The 26,906-nt window shown below is 40.9% G+C and overlaps 1 protein-coding gene across 1 annotated transcript in view; it reads right to left on the bottom strand.

The window, feature by feature from the left end:
- cep350 (centrosomal protein 350) overlaps nucleotides 1-26,906 on the bottom strand; it is an 85,441-nt gene that overhangs the window by 7,842 nt on the left and 50,693 nt on the right. Inside the window, 12 exon segments of the mRNA XM_036579617.1 lie at nucleotides 82-2,012; nucleotides 2,280-2,356; nucleotides 2,498-2,634; nucleotides 3,543-3,703; nucleotides 4,273-4,360; nucleotides 7,133-7,308; nucleotides 11,034-11,266; nucleotides 16,770-16,892; nucleotides 21,751-21,833; nucleotides 21,835-21,903; nucleotides 23,630-23,776; nucleotides 25,845-25,932. Of these exon segments, the coding sequence (XP_036435510.1) occupies nucleotides 82-2,012; nucleotides 2,280-2,356; nucleotides 2,498-2,634; nucleotides 3,543-3,703; nucleotides 4,273-4,360; nucleotides 7,133-7,308; nucleotides 11,034-11,266; nucleotides 16,770-16,892; nucleotides 21,751-21,833; nucleotides 21,835-21,903; nucleotides 23,630-23,776; nucleotides 25,845-25,932 (3,313 nt within the window).

Below are 26,906 nucleotides of genomic sequence, written 5' to 3'. Positions count from 1 at the left end.
ACAGATCAATCAGATATCAGAGACAGAATAAGTGCTTTTTGTCTTTGAAAAAAACAACTGTAGTCTCCTGTAGGTACCCACCGATCTGTTGCAAAGCTCTGGAGAGGACACTTCTTCCTGGTCTTTGTCGAAGAAGGTGCGGAAATGATCCGTCTTGAAGTTATTTTCCACGCGTTCTTCAGCCTGACTGAGGATGACTTCTTTCTGCTGGTTGGCAGCTGCGATTTTCTTCTCTTTCATCTTCTTGATCTCCTGAAACTGCCTCACAGCATCGTCCACAAAATTGTCCAGGAGTTTATCGGCTAAGGAGCTGAGGGACCTGCTCTCAATCGCGTCGCCATCCACCCTGTCCACACTCGTGGTCTTCTCAGTGGAGAAACCTGAAGATTTCTTAAGTCCTTCAACTCTGGACCTCTCATCACTGATCAGCAGGTCCAAGATGTCCACAGTTTGCTCCTCTAGAACATCAGATGATGCTTTGTCCCGAATGTTGATGGGTAGAGTGGTTTCGCCATTTGACACGTCTTCAAACTTCAGATCAGATGGTGCTTTGTCCCGAATGTTGATGGGGACAGTGGTCTCGCCATTTGACACGTCTTCAAACTCCAGGATGATGTCTCTGCTTCGGCCGTTTGGCACTGGGACCTTTTCCCCGCTGAAGCCCTCTATGATGCCTTCCAGGTCATGCTTCGAGTCTTTTCTAGGCTCAAGGTCAGACGGCTTATCAGAAGATTCTCTCACTGCAGGATGGAAATCCGCATCCAGCTCTTTGTTCTGCAGTGTGCTTTGCTGTAAAGTGCCTTCAGGGCTGTTCTTCTCGAATGCCTTGTTTGTTTGGTCATCCAACGAAGAGTCTTCATCCTCAGTGGTGTCCACATAGCTCTCAAACTTCTCAGGCAGATGAGTGACCTTGTCCGGAGGGGCAAATATCCCATGCCCTTTTTTACACTGGAAGTACATCACTCCATCATAGGTTCCATCATTACTTCCTTCAGACTCGTCCAGCTCCACTCCAGCCCAGAAGCCATTGGCAAAAATGGTTTGTCCCTTGAATCTGAGAGTGCCTGGCTGAATGTTGCTCACCAGAACCCTGTCACCAATGCAGTAACTGGGCATTTCGTCTCTGGGTGGTAGGGATGGTAGGGTTACTGGAGATTTTGGAGAGCCTGCAACATCATCGCTGAAGCTTTCTTTGGAAGGCTTTGCCAGACTGTCAAGATCCAGCGGCCTCTCAGGAAGGAAGCTGCCACTGGTAATACCTGATTTGACACTGAGGTCTTCGTCTATCTCCTCCTCGCTGCTGAAGAATGAAGACTTGTAGGACGTCTCTTTGGGCTGCAAGGCTGAAGGTGACGTTGATTTGGACTCCTGATTATCCTCCTGGAACGATGAGCCAATAGAAGACTCAAAATCATCATTATAGCCATCAGCTGAGGGTGACTGAGCCTCTTTGTGTTCGTCCAAATCTTCTTTCCTGGGTGAAAAGTCAGGACTATAAGAGTCAGCCATGGAACAAAGGGTTTTCTGAGCTGGAGCTTCAGGTTCCTCTCTTGTTTGTTGTTTGTTTAGCACTGTGGAACTAGACTTTATATCTTCTGCCCTGCTGTCAAGCTGTTCCTCTGCTTCATGACTGCTCTTTCCAGACAGAGCGGTCTGTCCTTCAAGCTCAAACTCCTCGGCCCTGTGCGAGGGCAGATGGAGGTCCAGTTTGAGCAGCGGAGGAGAGTTTTGGTCTGTGTGGGATAAGTCATGGTCATCACCGGAACCTTCAGACTTTAGATAGTCCAGTTCTTCTATGACTTCCGATCTCTGGCTGGTCACTACACTCTGGTCAGCAGAGACATTTAACTGTGGTTTGGTAGGGCTTTCAGTCGGGCTGGGTTGGGGTTCTGGAGAATGCAGACTCGCACCCGCATGCTCAGGGCTTCCAAACACTGGGGTTGGGGTCACAGTGGGTGGATCTTCATCTGAGGAGGTGACCTCATGGTCCCCTATGGGTTCACTGTGGCCTGCTGAAGTCAAGGACAAACAATGAAGACATCAAAACCAGGTTACATGATAAAACCATCAATTTGCTTTACATATAAATACATTTTTTACGTTTCTACTCCTTATTTTTGCTGTTTCCACATTTTCAGAACACAATAAATACAACAAAACCATCTTTTATATGATTACTTTCAATCAACTTTTGACAGGTGCTGTATACATTCATCCAAACCAGGAATTGTATATGTCAGCTTTTTATAGCTTTTAACTCAACAGCGTCAAGAACCCACCACTCTCGGTCAAAGACTCTGTGAGGATCTTCTCCTCTGACTTGCTGGAAGTCCTTAGACTGTTCTCAGCTTCAGGCCTGCCGAAGAAATAGATCACACAGAGGTTTAAAGATTGATTGCGATGAACTAATCTAAAGGTGGCAATTCCACCGAATTGATTTTGTAATGGTACTTGTATAGTCTGTAATGTTGTGTGGAAGGGTAACGTGTGGACTGACCTATGAATGGCCGGGGCTCGAATTCTAGGCTTTTCCGTGCCTGACGCTGGAGTTTTAATCTGGGGTTTAGCTGTGGGCATGCTGTCTGCCTCCTTACTCAACTCAGCCTTCGTCTTCTCAATGAAGTTATTATATGACTGTGGAAGTGAGGGATGGCAAGTTAGAAACTAAAACAATTTTTTTCCCCCTTAAGAACAGTGTTCCCCAAACCGGTCCTGAGGAAACCCTAGGTGGTACACATTTTTGCTCTATCCCAGTTTCCAACATCCATGAACAAAGCAAGCAACAATTGTGTACATGGTTCGGGTGTTTTGGGAGCTGGGATAAATTAAAAAGTGCATTCAGGTACCTAAAGAATGGCTTGTAAAACATTGCTTTAGAGTCTGTTAGTGCAAAAAAGGAAAATGAAAGAGAATGTAGGCATTGCCGCATACATATATAAACCCGTAAACCTCCAGAAATAAGTGTTACAGTGAATAAAGCTAGGGCTGTAGGACACATTTTTAAATTTCCCAGTTCTGTGATGAAGCCCAATTCCCACTAGGAGAAGAGGTCAAGGACACCAATCCTCAATTTGGGCTAAACTGTACAGTTTACTGAGAAATCCAGCTGTGTGAAATACTCCCTGCTGTGCTGGAAGAAGACCAGCTAAATCTAACCAGATTTAGATCTCAATATTGTTCAAATATATTATGGTATATTAGATATTTAATCTTGCCTTAATAGTTAATCAGCCCATGCTACATGAGTCTTGCTACTAGTACTAACAGAATGGCTTACAAACCTGACATAGCTTGTTTTGACTGGACTGTTCTATTCTCTTAAAATTACATCAGACAGAACATCACGGCAAATGTTAACTAGAAAGAAAGCACATTTCCAGAAAGGAAATTTACTTTTATTGACTTTTTATGCATTTTAAACTGCTCTTTCCAAACTGAAGCACGCAGCAAATTATATTTGTTACATATCAATATTGCTAAAACTAAGAATAAATGTTGCTGTGTGACACCAGTACACAGGTGTGCGATTATCAGGCTCTGACCTCCAGCTGTTTGAGCAGACTGGCCTCCTGCGCTTTCAGACGCTCCTTGTGCCGCTGTTTCTGCGCTTTCTTCAGCCGCTGGACCTCAGCCTTGCGCCGGCGGAGCTCCTCCTTTAGCGCCAGCACTCGGCCCTCGATGTCACTCTGATCCGAGGCTGCCTCTGTACGGCACAAGCGAGAGATTATTGCACAAACTCCACACAGCGGAATGGAGTTAATCCAGCAGTCACCATAATCAGAATAAGCTCCAACAACCTGGACTGCAGCATGCAGCACAAAACACAGCATCACAAAAGAGGAACTGAAGCTGCAGCATTTGCATCAAATACAGAATAAATGCTCTACAATGTTTCACCTGGTCCTACTGACAGGCTGCAATACACTATATTGAATGTGGGTGGTACAGGTGCTCACGCCTGTTTACGGCACCTCTGACAGTGGAGCAATCAGATTGCAGAAAAAAAAACAAATCATGGGCTGATTTTAGAAAATCTATTAAAATATGCGATGGACATTTCTAAATTCAATATCTCTAACAGATAAAAACAAGACAGTTTCAGACGTTTTTCAACCATCATTACTGTATAAGGATCCACGAGAACCCTGGAATATTCATGAGCTTTCACAGGTAGTCTGAACACTCTTCTCTAGTACATTCAGCATCTTCTTCTCTACATACAGTTTGCCACCTACTGGATATAAGCGTGCGTATTGTATGTAGGACGCTCACCGGATGTTGGGGCTGAGAGTCGGGGCTCGCTGCTCCTGGAGCTGTGTGCAGCCAACTTGCCGCTGAGGCTGTGATTATTCGAGGAAGTCTGTAACACACACAGGGCGTAAGACATCAATAACAAAGCTATTTTTGTCTAATCCTTCTCCATTACTAAATCATTTGTAGTGCAACCCAGTTCCTGAAAATCCACCTACTCAAGGAGTCTGGTTTCAGCCTGGACCTGCTGATCTTCTCCAGCTAAATGACTTCTTTAGACGTCTTTGATTGACTAGACCAGATGCATTAGTGTTTGGGCAGCATGTTAAGCCCAGGACACACCAAGCCAACTTTTTGAACTACCCACTGATGATTGCCTTCGGTCAGCTCACCATTGCCTCTAGTCTCTGGTCAAAATTCGTCCTCTAACACTGCAGAGACTAGTAAAAGTCTTAGGTACGCTGCTGTGCTAATGAACAATCAAGCAGTGAAGGAGAATCTGCACACACAGCGAAGTTTTGGACACCAAGACGTCACTTTAAACATTCTGTCTCGGCAGCGTCAATATGCTGTGAGATTTTAGGTTGTTTATGAACGCAAACACAATCACAACCACTAAACTTCAAATGACCAGGAGTGTGAGAATGAAAATAAAATACCGTTATCGCGCTGGATGGGTTAAAAGGCTACTTAAAACTAAACGTTTAGGGCTCTCGAGAGGTGCAACCATCTAAGCGTTGGCCCTGTCATCGGGAGATTGTGAGTTCGATCCCCGGTGATTCTACAACCGTCCGTGGCTGGGAGTGCAAGAGAGCACAATCAGCTTTGCTCTCTCTGGGTGGGTAGGATGGCCCCCCTGTCTCCCACCTCGGTGCCATGCTAGCCAGTGCAGGCGCCTGTTAGCTGGTGTAACAGAACTGGCGGTTAGTGTTCTCCTGCGAGCGTGTTTAGCTGTCCAATAAAGTTGCATTGATGGCAGTTCGAAAAGATACGGTAGCTCTTCACAGGACTCAGAGGAAGCCTGTGCTAGCTTTCGCCCTCCTAGTGCTGGTGGTATTGTGTGATTGGGGGAGTCCTAACTAGTGGGTGGAATTGGATAGTCTAAATTGGGGGGAAAAAAAAGTTGAACATTAAAACAGTAAATTAAAAAGTTTCAGAATTATATGACAAAAAGTAAAAAGTCCATGGAGAGAGTGAGTAACCCATGCTTAATTTTATGTTAATGCGTTATCATGGCACCTTCAGAGATCTTGTGCATCTGTGCTTATTCCTGACTATATTAATTTTTCTATTGGTTGGGAATAATAATATTTGTTTAAATATTTGGACATTTAAATAGCAGAAATAGTTAAAATGTGTGTTCCTAGCACTAAAACTTTGCTACTTGCACCGGAGATTCTCTGTGTGTCCTCTTCAGAGCTCTGTTTTCTATCCTTGCTTTCCTTTCTCTCCTCATTCACCTGTTCATAGCCAACCTCGGATGCCAATACAACACACTTAGTCAGCCAGAAAAGCACCAATGGGGACCAACCAGTGCCACGGACACCACACTAACTGGGCATCGACTCTCACCAACGATCTGACGGCATCTGATAGCCGACAGTCGGCTTGGTGTGTCCTGGGCTTAAGATGTAGCTGGAATTAAACTCTGCAGGAGGAAGGCAGGTGACAACTGCTACAGGAGGGCCCAGAGTTATTTGTGCCTCGTGTTCATCAGGTTAGTACTGTAAAGGAGAACCTGACAGTCCACTAAGTTCTGGGTACTAACAAGGTACAAACTCAGATACAGACTTGTGAAGTAGCGATGCCCAGATCATTAATCTTATTAAGTCTGATTCTGATTTCTTCACAGCCAAACTGGCCAATGGCCAATTTGTTTGCCCTTTTTTTAAATCCAAAGCTCACAAGTATTTTCATTCTGTAATCGGCATCATGCCCATATTAGGAAATCCGGGTCTAAGCTGGTTCTCTCTGGGGGGAAAATGAATGGCATTCTGTAGTAAACAAAAATTCTCCAATTTTCCTATTTGCAGGTGTTTATTATAAAGAATATATATATTATATTTGTAGGCCTATATAGAAGCTGTTCGGGGCATTAAATGTGTTTTTCTAACATAACACTTCTAACAAGTGCACAAAAAAATGGGTTAACATTTGTGATGTTCTTCAAGGGTTTTTATCATGAAGGAAACAGTACTATAAAGAACCACGAACACTCAAAGAACCCTTTGCATGATTAAAGGGTTCCTCAGCTTGATGGATAATGTGCTGTAGATGATTCTATATAGAACCTTTTTGAAAATGGTTCTATATAGCACCCAAAAGGGTTCTTCTATTGTTACAAGCCTCTTCACAATAGTAGAACCTTTTCTGGTGCTATTTAGAACCCTTTTCAAAAAGGTTCTATATAGAACCATCTATAGCACACACTGCAGAACCCTTTCATGATGCAAAGAACCTTTTAATTATATAAAAGGTTATTTGTAGACCCATTTTCTTTATCAAAGAACCCTTAAAGAACTATCTTTAAGAGTGTAGCTATTAGAATGGCAATATTTTTATTTAACAATTTGCACAATTATAATTTGTCATTTGTGTTTATTTCTTAAAAAAAATGTTAGTTGGATTAAAATGTAATTAAATTAAGAATTATTTTGTTAATGAAATTATAATCCAATTTACATCTCCTTTTAGGAAATAACATTTTACAAATCTTAATCATTTATTTAATTGATATCCAACAATGTAGAACACTGCATGTCCTCGTCGTGCAGCCCTACAGGTCATGAGTGAAATGAAGAGTGAGAAGGTGAGACTGAGGACTGATTCTCTGGTGCTGCTGCTGGGTTAGCCCTTTACCCCGCTGCGCTGTACTCCTTACCGCACGGCTGTGGGACTCAGAAGGCTGAGCAGACTGTATGTGAGGACTGCTGTTGGTCTGTGACGAGGGTGGTTTGGACGCAGGTCCGTCTGAGGAAGGGCTAACCAACTGCTCAGAAACCCACGCAGGTGAGCGCACGCTGGACACCGGAGACGAGTCATCCTCACTGACTGCTTCTGGACAGGAAAAACAAAACAGAGTTTATAGTATATCTGGGTGATAAAATCATAACGTAAATGTTCTGTTTTCGATATAGATCGAAAATGCACGTCTGATATTGTTGATAAAAGGCTGTTTCATTCCTCAATACAGTATTAGCAGCAAAGGCTTGAACTCTGAACAGCTGCTACTTCAGTACACTAGATGACTCTGTTTTCTTTCACTCGCTATTGTCAGACATTAGGAGCGTAAATAAGGAGTCTGAATAAACTTGGGTTCAAAATACTGTTCAAATTTAAAGCTGAGCGTAAGAAAATGAAATGAAATCTCATGATATAGAAAATCATATTGTACTTTAATCCATATCGTCCAATCTTAATTTACACACAGTCGAGTCACATTATTATGACCCCCAGCTAATATCCAGAGTAACCGCCGTGTGCAGCATGAACAGCAGCCAGGTGGGCTGGGAGTGACTCAATAAGGTCCTGGTAGGTTGTCACAGGTATCTGGAGCCATGCTGACTGCAGTGCATCCCACAGCTGCTGGAGGGAGCGTGGGGGAGGATCCATAGAGCGAACACGACGATCGAGGTGGTCCCACAGATGTTCAATTGGGTTCCAGTCGGGGGAATTAGGGAGCCAGGGTAGTACTCGGAAGTCTTGGTCATGCTCTTCCAACCAATGTCGGACATTTCTAGCCGTGTGACTTGTGGCACTGTCTTGCTGGAGGATCCCACTCGCCCCAGGGAAGACAATCATGTATGGGTGTACACGATCTGCAAGGATGGATTCAAACCCAAATCGGTTGAGAGTGCCTTCCACATGGATGAGTGGGCAGAAAGCGCCACCACCAGCTTGTGCGCCATCGAAAGTGGTCATAATAATGTGACTTGACTGTGTAGCACTGCTCATTATATACCCTTGTGCATTGCTCAGATTAAAAATTGCCAAAAACTTAGATGTGATCACCCACAGTCACAGAGTTTAAAGATTCAGCATCATGAGCTCAAGTTTCGTCGTGAATTCTTGCAGTAATCTTACCTGCTGCTTTGACCTGCATTACCCAATACCCACCCAACCCCCAGCCTGAAACCCTCAGGGGCTCAAAGAGCACATTGTTTAAGCACAGAGCCTGAAACAACAACTCAACTCTCATGTGGCTTCTTACTGGACATATAGCATTGTTTGGTATGCAGAAGCTTGTGTTTAATGTCCTTTAATACTGCACAAAGGTCAGAGACCACCTTTCACTTACTTTATCTCCAGTCAAAACAGCCAATAAGTACAAGTTACCCACTTATTTAACAGATAATTTGAAAGAAGCACAATATTTTGTATTTCATTCAGTACTGAGTCACTCTTTCCCTTTATTCCAGCTTCCATTCTTTTCAGGAGACTCTCTTTCAGTTCCTCAAAGAATCTGCAGACACACCTCCAAAGTTCAGTCTTAGAAGCTGGTTGATGATTTTCTGAAGTAATCAAACACATTCAGTGGTGTTGAGGTCTGGACTCTGGGGTGGTCAGTCCATCGTTCAGCTTCTTTGTTTGATGTGTCCGTCTCCTTTTCTCAGTGAGGTTCTTCTTGATCAGCTACACATCCTTTCAGACCCACAGCGCTGAGTCGTCTTCTCACAGTGGAAGGATGGACAGAAACACCTGTGGATGTTTTCAGATCTGAAGCAGCTTGATTTTCTCCTCTCTCTCAGAGATGAAAGCTTTAAGTGCTGTTTATCTGATGGGGGCAGTTTTGGGGTCGACCAGCTCTTCCAGGTGGTTGTTAGGAGGCCCATTTTCTCTGTAGCTTTTAATAAGTTTTAAAACTCCTGTTTTCCCCAACTTATTTTCCTTTGACTTTCTCCTTCCTTCGGTAGTAACTTGTACTTAATGGCTGTTTTGACTGGAAATTAAAGGGTGTCTGACTTTTGCATGGCACTGTATGTAGTGCACCATATATAAGGAGAAGGGAGCCATTTGAGGTCCAGCCTCTTATCTCTATCAAGTTCCATTCTCCATTCGCCTGCTCTCTTTTTACAAGATGCTGTTGCTCATGGAACTGAAGCCAGATGTCTTTTCTGTGCATTCCCATGACTAAACATTTGGTTCTTGACCAGTAAAATCAGTGCACAGAGTTTTTTTGCAGTTACAAGTGGAAACAGAAGCATAGCTGTGAAATATCAGCAATCTGTGGAAAAAACAAAGCTTTCCTGATAAGCCTTCCTCAAGAACAAGATAAACAGGAACCTTTCCAAAGGAAAACGTATGTGGACATGAAAAAGTATTGTTGCTTAACGTCAGTGTGAATGTAAAACTCATTCTCCTTTCGTACTCTGAAATATTTGTGAGTGAAACACTGCTGGGAGGGTTTCTGAGCTAATCTGGACCAGATTCATGAAAGTGTCTAAAGAAAGAAATTCTTCTTAAATGTGTGTTTTCTTCTTAACTTCATTCTTAAGAAAAAACCTTTTTGAAAACAGTTATTCTTCAAATAACTTCTTAAGAATTCTCTTTTTTTCCTTAACTATTTCTTAAGAATAGTTCTAAAAACAACTGGTATTCCTGAAAATGTCATGTTCATAAATGTGTTCTTAATCTTATGACAGACTGAAGGTCGTCTCAGGCTGTGAGAGTTGATGAGGTCCTCATCCTCGTCTCCTTTTTTCCGCTATCACCCCCAAAATTATTGTATTTTCTAAGGGATTTTTTCCCTGTTCACTTTTCTTTCCCCATCACCTCTAGTTCTTGTTTGCCAAACTTTTTAAATGCTTGGTTTGCTGTATTTCCTCCATTCTGCTCCTCTGAGCGGATTAAATAATGGAAATAAGAGTTAATACAAATTAGAAATGTACCTCGTGGCATTTATGGTAAGCTGTAAAATGCAACACCCTATATAAGAAAACAATGAAGGCTATTTTAAGAGAATATTCAAGAACTTCTTAACCTTATGCTCGTAGGTATATTTTGGTTTTTCCATCTGAATTTAAATGCCCAAATCATAAGGCAAACTATTCAGTAACTGCATGAAATAAATGTAAATGTGTTTTTTTTTTGTAAAAGTTCCCCTCAAATTAACAGGAAATGTGTTTTATGATCACACATATTGCCATATGCTTACAATTTACTGCTGAAAGCCAAAAATCTTAGACGCTCTTAGTATTTTTTTATAAAAGTAATTTTTACAGAGCAAATCACTGAAGAGACGCCATCTGTTTATAGTTTATAGCTCAGATTTATGGAAAAATGGGTCGACTTTCAGTAGAAAAATAAAACTGAGTTCAGCTTCTTTTATTATAAGGGTTTAAAACTACATCACCCATCTATTTGACTGGAGAGAAGACAGTTACAGCTCTCATACGACCCCCACCTTTAGAATGTAGCTTATGAAATATGAAAGTTATGAAGTAAAGAATATGTGCGTTTTGGAAACACTGGTGGCTCCAAGGAGTTTTTTTCAAGAACTGTGAATGTAGGAACATTTTACAAACTTCTTAGAGTTTGCCTTGAGAACCTTTGCATGTTTTTTCTTGATAAAGCATTATTTTATTTTATCTAGTCCCTGGTTCCTATCACACACTGTGAACAATTCTGACTGCAAGTTTCTCTAGAACAGAAATTTTTCGCATCGAACCTCTGAACGACTTCGCTTAAGCATTTAATTATTCAGACATTTCAGAGAAACACTGATGCTTTAATGGTGGAAAAGTGTTGAAGGGTTAACTCTGTTCTAGACTCTCCTCTCTCACCTCTGCCTGCACTCCTGTCCTGCCTGTAGGCGGCGCTAGCATTAGACTGGGTGCCGTCTCGTGCGGTGCTGGCTGAGTGTTTACGTTGCGATTGCTGCTCCCAGGCCGCCAGCGCCTGTTTCTCCATCCGCCGGACCGCGGCCTCCTCAGCGTCCAGACGCTGCCTCCACTGCAGCAGCTCCTCCGCCTGCAGCCGCCGCCGCACCAGACGCTGCTCACGCTCCGTCAGAAACCTGAGAGAGAGAGAGAGAGAGAGAGAGAGAGAGAGAGAGAGATATGTGGATAAAGAGAAAGTGACTGAGCTTTCCAACACCAAACAAGCAAACCAATCACTAAAAAACCCATCTGTCCGTTAAAGCGATAGTTTGGCAGTGTCCCACACTTACCCCAACACAGCTGACCAGCCAAGACATGTTTGGTGTCTGAAGTTGTCTAGTTTAGTTTTAGCTCTGCAGCTACAAGGCTAATTAGCTACACTGTAATCCCGCAGTTTGTTTTAACTCAAATAAATTAAGTCTGTTGTACATAAAACTCAGTATATCCCACATACTGCTCAACAATTTTAAGAGAACATTTTTGATGATTTTGTACACTCAAATGGCATTTTTGAGTTAACTTAATTAACTTATTGCTATTTAGTTTATTCTGTTGCCATGGCAGCTTTGAAACCCCACATTCAAAAAATGACATTTCTGTTGGTTTTAATTGTTTCTCTCTCATTAAAGTTGCTGAACAAATGTGTGAAACTGAGTGAAGCTAAGTAAGCTGTAAAACAGTTACATGTTTGTTTTGTTAACATGATCTCGTTGGATGAAAACATGTTTCTTTCCCATTGGCTCCTGGCTCCGTCTATTTGCATATTGGGTGCTTCTTTCCATTTGTTTTACTCACCGTCCGTGTGCTTTCATGCCACCCAGGCTGCCTTTCCTCAGGCGTATACTTCTCATATATGCTTTACTCAGCTGCCTGGCCTTGTGTTGTTGGCTAAAAGTGAAGGTTATCGTTCTCTTTGCTGATGAGCGCGGGTTTGTGTTGGTCAGTGACCACATTCACACTAAAGGTTAAGGCAAAGTGGTCGATATTTCTTATAGAAAAAAAAATCTTCATTGCCTAACGAAACAGAGAATTAAATGCAAATGCAATTTCAAAACGTTACATTAAAATAATTAGAATTTATGAGTTGCACAAACATGTGTTTATGTTAACCTAACGCAAAAATTATTGTTATTCTAACTCAAGTTTTCATTACACACTACTTAACTTTAAGGCAACTTGTTTCCTCAATTTTTTAAGCAAATTCAACTTATCCAGGCTTACAGTGTAACAAGTAATAGAAACTTATACCCCACTTATTAGCATGGTGCTTTCACATATTCGCCTTACAGCGTGTTAAAGTTGTTCAGTATCTCTAACAGACTTGATTACGTGGTTTCTAAAACTGAATGACTCACTATTATCTATAAACATGGACTAAAGTATATTAGCATAGCTAATAACAGTAGCATCTTGAAGCATGAATTTTGTCCATTTTTAGCTTCAGGGCTAAAACAACAGAAGCAAACCTCAGACACCAAACGTCTCAGCTACAGCTTGAGTAAGGCGGAGTATTAGGTGAATGTGATTGTCAAACTATCAATTTAATCAACTAATTTTATCAAATTAGTCCAGATGAACGCACAAACACAAAAATATGTAAAACATACACAGACAAAGCAAACCATGTTGATTCTCCATCAGGCATGGTTTCAGAAAACAACACAACACACTTCCAATACAGGTGCCTTCATCTTCATCACCACCATCATTATGGAAAACCCATGCAGCTGCCTGAGCTCAGGGGTAATGAAGCACTGCGCCCCCTGGAGGTCAGACCCACGGTGCACTGCGCTTTTGTCTCTGTGGCTGGAAACTGATACCTGCAGAATTTATTATTTTAGGCTGATTTAATGATTCATCTTTGTGTTTTAGGCTGATTTACTGATTCATTGTTGTGTTTTAGGCTGATTTACTGATTCATTGTTGTGTTTTAGGCTGATTTACTGATTCATTGTTGTGTTTTAGGCTGATTTAATGATTCATCTTTGTGCTTTAGACAGACTTAGTGATTTATCCTTGTGTTTTAGGCTGATTCACTGATTTATCTTTGTGTTTTAGACAGAATTACTGATTATCTTTGCATCTGAGGCTAATTTAGTGATTTATGTTTGTGCTCTGGCCAATTTAGTGATTCATTTTTGTGTTCTAGGTTTATTTAGTGATTTATCCTAGTGTTTGAGGCTGATGTAGTGACAGATTCAGTTGATTTAACACATTCTCTTTGGATTTTAGGCTGCTTCAGTGATCCGCGATTTGTGCTGTCATGTTTTACACCAGCTATAAAATAGTTTAATTAGGAAAAAAGAAGAAAAGAGCAGATATTCCCTTTTCACTATTATTTGTTTACTCCTTGTTATTCTACTTCATTCTCATTCTTTTCTATTAATGCATCCTTTTATGCAGAGCTCCTCTGGAAATGAGGCACTGGTCTCATTAGGGCTTCCTTGATTAAATAAAGTAATAAATAAGAAATAATTAGCTGACTCATTAAGAGTTTTCTCAGTGTTACGATGAATAATGGATATTTTATTCATGACACTGCCTTAAAATAACTTTTTGCTAGCAGGGAATCTGACCTGGCCTGCTGTCTTCTTCATGGAGCTTTGAGATAATTAAAAGCATGTTAGAGAAAAACAGATGGCTTTATCTGAAAGCAATGGTCTCGCCTTGTGAATACAAAAGCCATCTCCATCCAATCTAACCTTCAATTCTATTACAGCCCTGAGCTCATATATACTCATTAGCTCATCACAGGCCGAGCTTATTAAATCTGCAGGCGGTGGAAGATTTAGTGCAGCCACAGAACAGATCGAGCGCTCCTAACCAGCCTTAATCAGAGCTGTATAATCCATCAGTCTGCTCAGAGCTAATGCAGGACAAAGAGAGATCACACCAAGATCAACGGAGACTCTTCAATTTATCTATGATTTAAATGTTTATAAAAGGAATATTAAAGCAATAGCTCAAAAAGAAGAATAATAAAAAAAAAGAATCAAATTGACCCAGTTTTCCTATCTTAGCCCAAATGTAGTGGACCAGTGAAAACATGTTTGGTGTCTGAAGATCACGTCTTTAGTTTTAGCAAAGGAGCTACGAGGCTAACGCAGCTAATGGAAGTTTAAGAAAATAGACAAAAATATGGACAAAATTCAAGCTTCAAGCGCTGCTATGTAACTGCTTAACTTTGCAACGTACTTTAGTCCATGTTTATACATATTCAATCGTTTATATCATTTATAGGTATTTAATAGAATTTAACTGAACTGAATATCTTACCTTATCGACTTTTTTGGTTTTTGTTAATATGTGCTAATTCCAAATCTGACGCCTGCAACACATTCCAAAAAAGTTGGGTTGGGGCAACTTAAAACCGGGAAGTTTGTGGAAAACAAAATATAAAGAGTATAAAGGAAGCCGTTACGAAAGGCTCAGGAGGCACAGCGTTTCGCAAAGCACAATTGCAAGGAACTGAGAGATTATCTTCTATGGTTCATAACATGGTAAAAAGATTCAGATCATCTGGAGAAACCTCTGTGCATAAAGGAAAAGGCTAAACCTCTGTCAGCAAACAGAGTTCATCACTGCATCTACAAATGCAAGTTAAGATGCTACTACGCAAGGTGGAAGCCATATATAAACAACACTCAGAAACACTGCCGACTTCTCTGGGCTAAAGCTCATCTGCGATGGAAAGTAGAAATGTGTGCTGTGGTCTGACGAGCAAGCCTTTCAAATTGTTTTTTTGAAATGATGGACGTTGTGTTGTCCAGACCAAAGAGGAAAAAGATCATCCCTACTTTTACCAACATGGATTATAAAAGCCAAAGTCTGTCATGATATGGGGCTGTATTAGTGGGTAAAATACACATCTGTAAAGCTTAGTATATCAACATAGAGCCCGGACAGCTGAAGTGCAGCTGAAGTGTTACATCAAACAAGAATGGGAAAAAAAATCCACTTTCACAACTACAACAGTCGGTGTCCTCAGCGGTAAACATGCCCCAGTACTAACTTTTTGGAACATGTTGCAGGTATCAAATTTAGAATAGGCATTTATTTACAAAAGAACAAAACAAAGTAGTTGAAACATTACATTTCTTGCCTTTGTTCTGGTCACTTTAATTACAGGTCAAAAAGGATTTGCAAACTTTTGCTCTCTGGTTTTATTTACATTTTTCCTTTCCCCGACTTTTTTGGTTTCAAGAAATGTCCATTTAGTACCTTTGATCTCTGTTCTGTTGTTCCGTTGCTAATGGACTGATACACAAACATCAACACTCAGAAAACCTCTTACAGTTTTCTGCAAAATTTTGTGCACCCTTGCCCAAATGACGTTTTTGATTTTCTAAGCGAAAATAAGTGAACACATCCTCTACAGAGAACACACTTCTGCACACTTTAATACACCATCACTGTTAATTTCCTGAATTGAACATATAGCAAAAAAAGTGGCCTCATATTTTGTGTTTTATTTAGCAAATAAACAGAAATTATGCACTAAAACTAGAAGGTAAGTGGCATATTTAAGTTCCCTGAAGAGGATGTGTGAACTAATATTTTCACAAAACATGTAATCTGACCAGGGATGTTCAAACTTTTGCATAGAACTACATAACAATACAGGCAAAACAGGTGATTCCGAACATGAATTCCGAACTGAATTGAATGAGAACGGCAAAATAAGAGAAATAAGAGTACGTAAATAAGAGTAATTAGCCTTGTTGGCTTAAACTAAAGAACAAACTTCAGCACCAAACATGTCTTGGCTGATACGCTTGGGGACTTCGTATATTTGATTTTTGCTTTAAGACTTGCAGAGAACATGCACATATTTGAAGACAGGCCTTAGAAATATTAATAGACCAAATACTAATGGGAAATTGATTTTCAGAATCCTGCTGTCCACCACAGAGAGACAAAACCACCCAGTGAGCTGAAAACTCCAAACCTGCCACAATTCAAACAAGAATAATCTTTGGCTTTTGTGTTCACAGTAAGAAACCTGGGCCTATTGGTAATAAACACAGACAGTTTTCTCCAAATTATACCACACACTGTGAGTTAGTGGTCATCTGTAGGGGTGTCTGGATTCAGTCCTAGTGTCTATATTTGACTGGTCAACACAGGCAGGTGTGCATAAAGTGTGGTTATTAGGTTGGATATAATTGTCAATTCAGAGGTCAAGATTAGATTTAATATTTTATATGTTAAAAAAAAGAAAAAAATTTCAACCCCTAGAATTTATAAACTCTTCCAGTCATTTGAGAGTGGGTGTGTCCATAGCATAAGCCCCACCCCTTCACAGCCCACTTTACTATAGCCTTGACAGGCTGCACCTAGATTCCTAGTTTTGATCATTAACAGTGATTTCAATGAAAGACGACTGAAGGGCCGTATCGGCGATACAGCTTTAGCTTTGCCTACTCTGTGATAAAAGTTTATTATTTTGATATGATATATGATAATCGTTACACCCTTAGCAGTCAGGTCTTTTAAAGTGGGCCTGCCAAAGACTCAGCTGGTTTAACTGTGGCAGAGTTTGGGTCCCAATTCGTCACCATCCCACCCATTGCGCCGTGCCCTGTCTGCAGATAAACACAAGCATGCTCCATGGGAAAGGAACAGGCAGCTGTACTGTACCTGACCAACTGAGTGTAGATATAGAGCTGGAATTTAGGATGGAGTTTAGGAAGACAGAGACGGAGAGAGGCCCAGTGCTGAGCACCGAACACAGAGAAAAAACAGAGCACAGGAGAGCACTGCCTAAACACAGACACATCACAGAGAGAGAGGAGGAGACGAATGGGAGAGACAGAGAGAGAGAGAAAGAGAGAGAAAGATTTTAATGAGCTGCTGGATTGAGAAAAGGGGCTACTCAAGAGCGCACACACATAATGGCCATTAGGACTGGGCGATACGGCCAAAAATTGATCACGATACATTTGTCCATATTCAACAGCAGCTCTCTCGATAATTCAGTACTTTTTAATGCATTTCCCTAAAGCTAATTTTAAGTCTGAATAGTAATTTGAATAGAAAGCCTTATTCCGGTGTAGTACATTCAAACAGCTGGCTATACATGGAAAACAAATACATCTTATTTTATATGTAACAGTATTTTAAAATAAAAAACGCACGATATATGAAATATACATGAAAATATCTAGGTGAACTGCACTGTGCCAAAGTTTTAGGCAGATGAGAACATTAAAAAGGTATTTATTTGGGCAGTTAGTATTTATTTCCTCAGAAACACATTAATGTTAGAATAAATGCAAATAATAATACAGTAAGCAGTGATGTTGTATATGTCAGTGTGTCTGTTTAACCTTTGGAAGCCCAGTATCATTTGTAGGTCTCATCCATTCCCTGCTTTATCTAATCAATACTTCATTATGTTAAATCAGGTGTACTGGTGATGGAATTTAATAAATCCATGAGATGGCAGGAAGCATCCAGGAGAAATCTGGAACCAAACTGCGTTATGCAAGCACACAAGATCTCAAATACTTTTGGAAATTAAGGAATTCTTATGTTTTACTGTTTTATTTTTTTTTTGCATCTATTCTAATGGTATATGGTGCTTCACTGGCAAAAACGAGATAAACAATGTGCTTAGGTACCCAAAATTTCTGCACAGTACAGTCAATATCACTAAACCACTAAATCCAGTGAAATAATACAAATATCGGTAACACTTTCTATGAATGTCACCTTTGTAAGCATCTACAAACACATCCATAACATGTTATAATGCATTCATAAGACATTATAAACATAGCTATAAATATCATAAAAATGCATTATATGTTATAGTCATGTTTATTATGCATTATGCATTGTTAACATAATACATTATAAGTACTGATCATAACAAATTATAAGAGCTCATAAGTCGTATTTGTCCGCTCTAAGTAAAGTGAAGCGTACTGTACTAAAGCCTCCTCCAGTGTTCAGAGTGAGGCTTCAAGTTGAAGTATTTACTGAAGGATTTACTGAAACACTAAAACATTCACAGTAAAGCACATTACAGGCTTCAAATGTCAGAGTTTAAACTAGAGCTGCCATCAGTGTTTTACCCAATGTGGGAAAGGTAATGTACACCACCGTTAGCTTGGTATCTGTCTTTACTTTACGCTCTCCAAGCTGGGACTGACTTCTTTGGCACTGACATTACAACATATTATTAACACTATTTATAATGCATTATATTAACAATTCATAATGTATAATAAACATGGCTATAAAATGTTATTCAGTGTAATTCTTTTTTATAAATATTTATAACCATGTTTATAATGCCTTATGAATACATTATAATATGTTATAAATGTGTTTATAAATGCTTACAAAGGTGACATTCATAGAAAGTGTTACCCAAATATCTAACAGAATATATTTGACAATATCTAGCCAGCTAGCTTGCCGCGGGTCTGTGCTGTAATAAATTATAAACTATATAAGGTATAAACATTTTCCTTGTCTTGTCAACTTATATATTTGTCCTAGTGTACAAAAGTAGCAGCTGTTCAAAGTTTAAGCCTTTGCTGCTGGTTCTAGATCGAGGAACAGAACAGCATAACCATTTAATAAATATAAGAAAATACCTCAAACTCTATCAATGTCAAGAAAAGGTTTTGATAATTTAAAGACTTCGACGTTTAGCTTTTATCACCCAGGTCTAAAGGCCATGCTGAGCTTACGAAGTGCTTTTCCAACAACAACAACAACAAAAACAACAACATCCATATCATCTGCAGTCTTAATGGACCATCTGAAAGAAACGAAGGACCTAAAAGCTTTGCTTTTGTGTTCTGGAGCTGGCTTTTTAGCTTTATTATTGCAGTCCAGTCAGGCGGACAGGAGGTCAGCAATGCATGCTTTGGCAAATTCCATCTGGCTAAAGGATGCTGTAGCATCTTTAGCAGTAATTTCAAGGGCCAGAAGTAGAGGTGGGCAATATGATGATATATTACGTTCTACACCAATCAGGCATAACATTATGACCTTGTTTCTACGCTCATTGTCCATTTTATCAGCTCCACTTACTATATAGGTGCACTTTGTAGTTCTACAGTTACAGACTGTAGTCCATCTGTTTCTCTGATACTTTGTTAGCCCCCTTTTACCCTGTTCTTCTGTGGTCAGGACCCCCATGGACCCTCACAGAGCAGGTCCTGTTTGGGTGGTGGATCATTCTCAGCACTGCAGCAACACTGACGTGGTGGTGGTGTGTTAGTGTGTGTTGCGCTGGTCTGAGTGGATCAGACACAGCAGTGCTGCTGGAGTTTTTAAACACTGTGTCCACTCACTGTCCACTCTATTAGACACTCCTACCTTGTCAGTCCACCTTGTAGATGTAAAGTCAGAGACGATAGCTCATCTGCTGCTGCACAGTTTGTGTTGGTCATCCTCTAGTCCTTCATCAGTGGTCACAGGACGCTGTCCACAGGACGCTGTTGGCTGGATATTTTTGGTTGGTGGACTATTCTCAGTCCAGCAGTGACACTGAGGTGTTTAAAAACTCCAGCAGCACTGCTGTGTCTGATCTACTCAGACCAGCACAACACACACTAACACACCACCACCACGTCAGTCCAATAGACGGACTACAGTCTGTAACTGTAGAACTACAAAGTGCACCTATATAGTAAGTGGAGCTGATAAAATGGACAATGAGCGTAGAAACAAGGAGGTGGTCATAATGTTACGCCTGATCGGTGTATTATGATTATTGTGAAAAAAAACATCACGAAACACATGATTAATAAAGACAAGCAAGAACAGTAATCACATAAACTGTACTGTAACAAGCAGCTGATTGGATATCAGGAATTTTTTCCTTCTAAAATTTAGTTTTAAAACAAACACTAGTTAAATATAGCAGAGCTGTTCTGCTGCTGCATTTTGTCCATTCAAACATGTTTGCAATATACTGTGTATTGTGAAAATGTCATATTTTCCCTTATTGCCCACTGTTTACAAGATCTGTCTTCCCAGTTTATTGCCGGTTACCACCTGCTAGCTAGGCTTCCTCCATCACAAGCTGGGAAGGTGAAGACTAGCAGTGAGCCTTTACATGCAGGTGCTAAATACATCACCATAACACACCCATCCTCTCACTGAACAGGACTTGGGTTGTGAATCTTTCCTACACAGAGCATGCTTATGTCCAAACCAAAGCTCCTACACATATAAACGTCCAACCACAGGTAATAATCAAACCACACATGCAACAGGCTTGTTTACACATGATGTAATCAATCCATTTCCAGGAAATACTGTCACAGTACATTACATGTCCAAAAGTATCCAAACAGAGTGAATTCAGCTACTTTAAGGTGCAGCTATTGCTGATCCAGCTTGTATAATCTCAACAGAAAGCACTGACCAATAGAATGGGGCATGGCATGTGTGGGATAGAGGGGTATAAAGCCCCCCCAGCATTGGGCTGTGGAGCAGTGGAACTGTGTTCTCTGGAGTGATGGAGCTCCATCCAATACCTTTGGGATGAGTTGGAGTGATCCAGAACTGAGCATCCAACATCAGTACCTGACCTCACGAATGCTCAATCAAATCCTCACAGCAATGTTCAACATCTAGAGTAAAGCCTTCCCAGAAGAGTAGAGGCTGTTACTGCAGCACAAACTCACTATTAATCCCCTTCATTTCAGAAAAAAATGCTGGTCTACAGACTTTTGGACATGTAGTGTATTATTAGGGCTAATTATTATACAGGAAAACGATCCAAACTGAGATCGTTCAAACACATGACCTCTTGTTTTTATACCTGTTATCACAAGATAAACATTCGTGCATATTTAGTTAATCCCTTAAAGCGAGGTTAAAGGTTCAGGTATTCATTCAGCCATTAACACTTAATATTCTGTAACTACTACAAATTCTACCACTGTGAATTATTCAGTAACTACTATGAAACTATTGTGTAAGTTTCATAGTTATGTGAGTGACAAAATAAGTGTGGATCCACAAACAGACCATAAATGTGAAACTTTCATGCAACTTTAGCTGCTTAAAATCTTTAGAAAATAAAATTTCCCTTGTGACGCGCAACGAAAAGCCTCCTGCAATTCACTTGAAACTGTCCGAAACTCAGCTGCAACTGACTCAACTTTGTGAGATAAGTTTAAAGAAACAGTCAGACAATGTACCACACGATCAAACTGTACAATATCATATCAACTGATTTCTTTCAATTGAAATGTCATGAAGGAGAAAATAAGAGCATGGGTCTCTTGGGACAGCATTTCCTATTTGCTGTTAACCAATTAGCATAACGTGACAGATAACCAGGTAACGCTAACATGATGGTTGTTTATGCCAGCATTTATTCTGCTTTCTTAACCTTCTGTTACAAAGAAAAGTTGTTCATTTTCTTCTTTCTTGAGATAAATGATACAAAGACTCTACTAACAGAAGGGAAATAATGTGTTGCATGTGACTGAACAGTTTGAACTCTGGTTGCATGAAGGTTTCACCACTTAAAGCCAGTTTTAGTATTGAAAAGTCTTTTTTTTCCTCTTCAAAAAGCTCATTTGACAAATTGTTCAGCTACGCTGCAGAAGAAACACTCTGAGAACTCAGTGTGACAGGTGTCTACCTCTCGTCCATTTGGTAGCGCATCTTCTTCAGTTTCTGCATGATGCTGCTGGTCTCACTACCTGACACCGACAGTGGGGAAGGGGCTGCGGGTCTCTGTGTCTGTCACCAGACTGGGCTCCGCCTCCTTCACCTCAGCTGAAACAGGTGACCTCTGAAGAAACAGGTCAGTAGGTGTTTAGTGCCACGGTGGTGTACGTGCAATAGGGCCCACCAATTAGATTGACATCTACACTGTGTGCACAATTATTAGGCAAGTGAGTGTTTTGACCATAACATCCATTTATATGCATATTTTCCAACTCCAAGCTGTATAAACTTGAATGCTTATTGGATTTAAGCACATCAGGTGATGTGTATGTGTGTAATGAGGGACGGGTGTGGCCTACGGAGATCAACACCCTGTATTGAGAGGTGCACGATTATTTGTCAGCTTCTTTTCCTCAGGCGAAATGGGCCAAAAAAGAGATTTAACTGACTCTGAAAAGTCAAAATTGTAAAAAGTCTTTCAGAGGGATGCAGCACTCTTGAAATATTGGGGCGTGAATCACAGAGCCATCAAACGATTTGTTGCAAATAGTCAACAGTGTCACAAGAAACATGTTGAGGAAAAAAAGACGCAAATCAACTGGCAAAGATTTGAGAAGAATCAAACGTGAAGCGACCAGGAACCCGTTATCCTCCAGTGCTGTCATATTCCAGAACTGCAACCTACCTGGAGTGCCCAGAAGCACAGGGTGTTCAGCGCTCAGAGACATGGCCAAAGTAAGGAAGGCTGAAACCCGACCACCACTAAACAAGCTGAAGCGTCAAGACAGGCCAAGAAATATCTGAAGACAGATTTTTCAAAGGTTTTATGGACTGATGAGATGACAGTGACTCTTGATGGAGCAGATGGATGGGCCCATGGCTGGATCAGTAACGGGCACAGAGCTCCACTTCGACTCAGACGCCAGCAAGGCGGAGGTGGGGTACTGCTATGGGCTGGTATTATTAAAGATGAGCCAGTTGGACCTTTTCAGGGTGGAAGATGGACTCCAAATCAACTCCCAAACCAACTGCCAGTATTTAGAAGACACTTTCTTCAAGCAGTCCATGACCAAGAAGACCATGATTTTCATGCAGGACAATGCTCCATCGCATGCATCGAAGTACTCCACTGCATGGTTAGCCAGTAAAGGCCTTAAAGATGAAAGAATAATGACCTGGCCCCCTTCCTCACCTGACCTAAACCCTTATTGAGAACTTGTGGGCCTTTCTTAAACAGGTGATTTACGGTGAAGGAAAACAGTACATCTCTCTGAACACCGTCTGGGAGGCTGTGGTTGCTGTGGCACAAAAAGGTGATCGTCAACAGATTAACAAACTGACAGACACCATAAATGGAAGGCTTATGACTGTTACTGAAAAGAAGGGTGGCTATATTGGTCACTGATTTTTTTTTATTATTTTTTTTTTTTAATGTCAGAAATGTTTATTTGTAAATTTTGAGTTGTTTATTATTCTCACTTCAACAGATGTAGATAAACAAGTGAGATGTGAAAATTTTCGTTTTTCATTTAGTTTCATAATAATTCTGCACTCTAATAGTTGCCCAATGATTATGCACACAGATATTCTCCTAAGAAAGCCAAAACCTCACTTTTACTTTCTTTAATATTCAGGTTTGAGGTTTATTAACATTTTGGACTGACCGAGATCACTGCAGCTGCTCAATAATAAAATGAATCCTCAAAAATACAACTTGCCTAATAATTGTGCACACAGTGTATTTAACAGTGCTAACTGTTGGCTGCTCATTGTCATTTACTGTTTGTTTTTTTGACTGAACTACTCCTTTAAAAGTGTACTAGTGATAATGTGGTGCGTTCGTTTCTGACCGGGCTGTTATCTCCAGCGCTCCTGAGTTTCTCTCTCAGTCTCAGGGTGCTGTGGTGAATCCTCTCGATCTCCTCCTGTTGTTTCAGCAGCAGCTGTCGCTCCTTCCGTGCCGCCCTGTTCGCCTCCTGCAGACGCCTGATCTCCGCCTACAAGACATACGTGCAAAGATCACTTCCTGTTCTGTCTTACAAAACAGTCATATTCTTAAAGTTAAGCAGGGCTGTTTAGGGACAAGTCAGAATTTTTAAATACTTAAACAATTTTTTATTGTCTGAACTCTATACTCCGCAAGAGGGCAGCGTAGAGCCAGCATCTTACATTTTGGTCAGATTTTTTACTGCGGTCGGCTAAAGGCTACCGCACACCGGACGAGAAGCTCTGCACCGTGCGGCAGGCGGTACAAAGTGCAGCTATAGCACATAGGAAAAGCTCTGATCAAGTTAAGTTCAAGTTCATTCTTAAACTCTACTCTTAAAAATAAATGGGACCAAACTTTCAACATCATTGAGAGGATTTATCACATGTGGCATTGGCTAACTTCATAAACTTGCTGTTTTCAAGAGAAAAGAGTAGGAGGTGAAATGCGATGTGACAAGGCTAGTAATGTTAGCAGAACTGGACATGGACAATCAGCATTTATCTATCTCAAAGACTTTAGACTGACACTTCTCTTGGTGTATATTTCAAGCTACATGTTATCTAATATGGATTTGTGCTCCATGTTTAATATAATATAGCATTACAGTAAGATGCTGAATGATGTGTGTCACCGCCTCTAGTGTGCAGTAGCCTGTAGCCTCAAAGGGACATCTATATATACACACCGATCAGGCATAACATTGTTTCTACGCTCATTGTCCATTTTATCAGCTCCACTTACTATATAGGTGCACTTTGTAGTTCTACAGTTACAGACTGTAGTCCATCTGTTTCTCTGATACTTTGTTACCCTGTTCTTCAGTGGTCAGGACCCCCATGGACCCTCACAGAGCAGGTACTATTTGGGTGGTGGGTCATTCTCAGCACTGCAGTAACACTGATGTGATGGTGGTTTGTTAGTGTATGTTGTGCTGGTATAAGTGGATCAGACACAGCAGTGCTGCTGGAGTTTTTAAACACTGTGTCCACTCACTGTCCACTCTACTAGACACTCCACCTTGTAGATGTAAAGTCAGAGACGATAGCTCATCTGCTGCTGCACAGTTTGTGTCGGTCATCCTCTAGTCCTTCATCAGTGGTCACAGGACGCTGCCCACAGGACGCTGTTGGCTGGATATTTTTGGTTGGTGGACTATTCTCAGTCCAGCAGTGACACTGAGGTGTTTAAAAACTCCAGCAGCACTGCTGTGTCTGATCCACTCAGACCAGCACAACACACACTAACACACCACCACCACATCAGTGTTACTGCAGTGCTGAGAATGATCCACCACCCAAATAGTACCTGCTCTGTGAGGGTCCATGTGGGTCCTGACCACTGAAGAACAGGGTAAAAGGGGGCTAACAAAGTATGCAGAGAAACAGATGGACTACAGTCTGTAACTGTATATATATATATATATATATATATATATATATATATATATATATATCTCACTGAGGTCTCTATAAGCTCTATCTAGGATATAACTTCTAAAATGCAAAGCATCAGCCAGTTACTCCCAGGGTTAAGTGTACATCTGTGTGTGCAGACACTGGAAAGTGAGCAGCGGAAAGTCTGTTTTTAGTTTATCCTCGGAATTTATGCACTGTTCACGCCAACAATGCTGAACTTCTGTACCATGTCTGAATGCAAAACTTATGAAATCAAAAGCAGTTGATGTTGCTTGCCATTACTGACCAAGAGACATCAAAATTTACAGTGACTACAGGCCATTTAAAACCCATCCAGAAGATACAAAACAGTACGCAAATATCAGAGAATGCAGTCAACATTTCAGTCTGGAAGACTACAAATGTTATCTACAAGCAGAGTAAGAGTCACCAAGATCTGAACTGAAAGAAACTGCCACTTAGTGTTTTTGGAAAGTGAACTGAACGAATATAACTCTTTATACAAATTAAAGTCAGTGATTTAATCTCTTTCGGGTGTTTATGGGTTTAACTGTTCCTGCTGCTGTTTTTCCTCTCTGCCTGTTGTAGTGAGTGCTACTGTTGTTATGAGCTTTTCGGTGTTTGTGGGCGTTGAATGGGTGTTCATGGGTCCTGTGTTACCTGTTCCTGCTGCAGTTTGAGCAGTAACCCTCTTTGTCTCTTGCGGATCGGCGGCATCTTATCGTCCTCGCCCTTATCTCTCAGACGCCTGGCATGAGAGAAGATGAAAGAGACAGAAAATATGGATAAGGAATTATGGGATCGCAATTACACTGAATAGATCAACTAAAAAATACGTGTCTGACTTAAAACAGCAGTGAGGTATGATTATTATCAGGACATTTTCACGATGCTCGACACATATGATATTCTGACATACAGAAACAAACAACACACTAGTAGTAATTAATTCAAGTCCATTTAAGTTAGTTAAGTGACCCTTTTTAGTCCCACAACGGGGAAATTTCACGTCCGTATTTAACCCAACCGTGCAGTGAAACACCACATACACACTAGTGAACACACACACTAGGGGGCAGTGAGCACACCTGCCCAGGGCGGTGGGCAGCCCTATCCACAGCGCCTGGGGGAGCAGTTGGGGGTTAGGTGTCTTGCTCAAGGGCACTTCAGTCACGTACTGTCAGTTCAAGGGATCGAACTGGCGACCTTTTTATTCGCCACCAGCTTATTCTAATTTTCAGTTCCACCTTAAATGGTGCAGCAGTTAGGCACCAGAATGTAACTGCTTAAGTTGAAACGACAAAGCTGGCGAATTACAAATCAAATTCAGCCTTGTGGGGAATGCTGTGCTTGTTTTACCTGCAGAAGCTGTTAAAATTGGCCAAATAAAGAGAGATCAGTTTCTTTTGTTTTGCTACCGTGAGAAACACGGTCAGTTCGCCTGGTAAGTTTCTCCAGTAAGAGTTTAAGTGCTGAGCGAAAGTGCACTGATGCTTTACTTCTAGCTTAAGAAGGCGAACCTGAACTCTAACTTGTCACAAGCTCAGTAACAGACATTTCAGGACGCTGCTGTCTATCAAATTTACAGCAGGAAACGAATCCATTCAGAAGAAAAGCAGCAGCTGTGTAGAGTCCCTCTGCAGTCAGTTTCTCCATGTTTCTTCCACTTTGGGTCTTGGGCCTTCCGAGATATGAGGCTCAGGTCAAAGTCTGAGTCATTGG

This window comes from Colossoma macropomum, unplaced genomic scaffold (assembly GCF_904425465.1).
Source record: "Colossoma macropomum unplaced genomic scaffold, Colossoma_macropomum, whole genome shotgun sequence".
Lineage (NCBI taxonomy): Eukaryota > Metazoa > Chordata > Actinopteri > Characiformes > Serrasalmidae > Colossoma > Colossoma macropomum.
The sequence above is the reverse complement of the archived record's forward strand: the minus strand, read 5'-3'. Positions and strand labels throughout refer to the sequence as shown.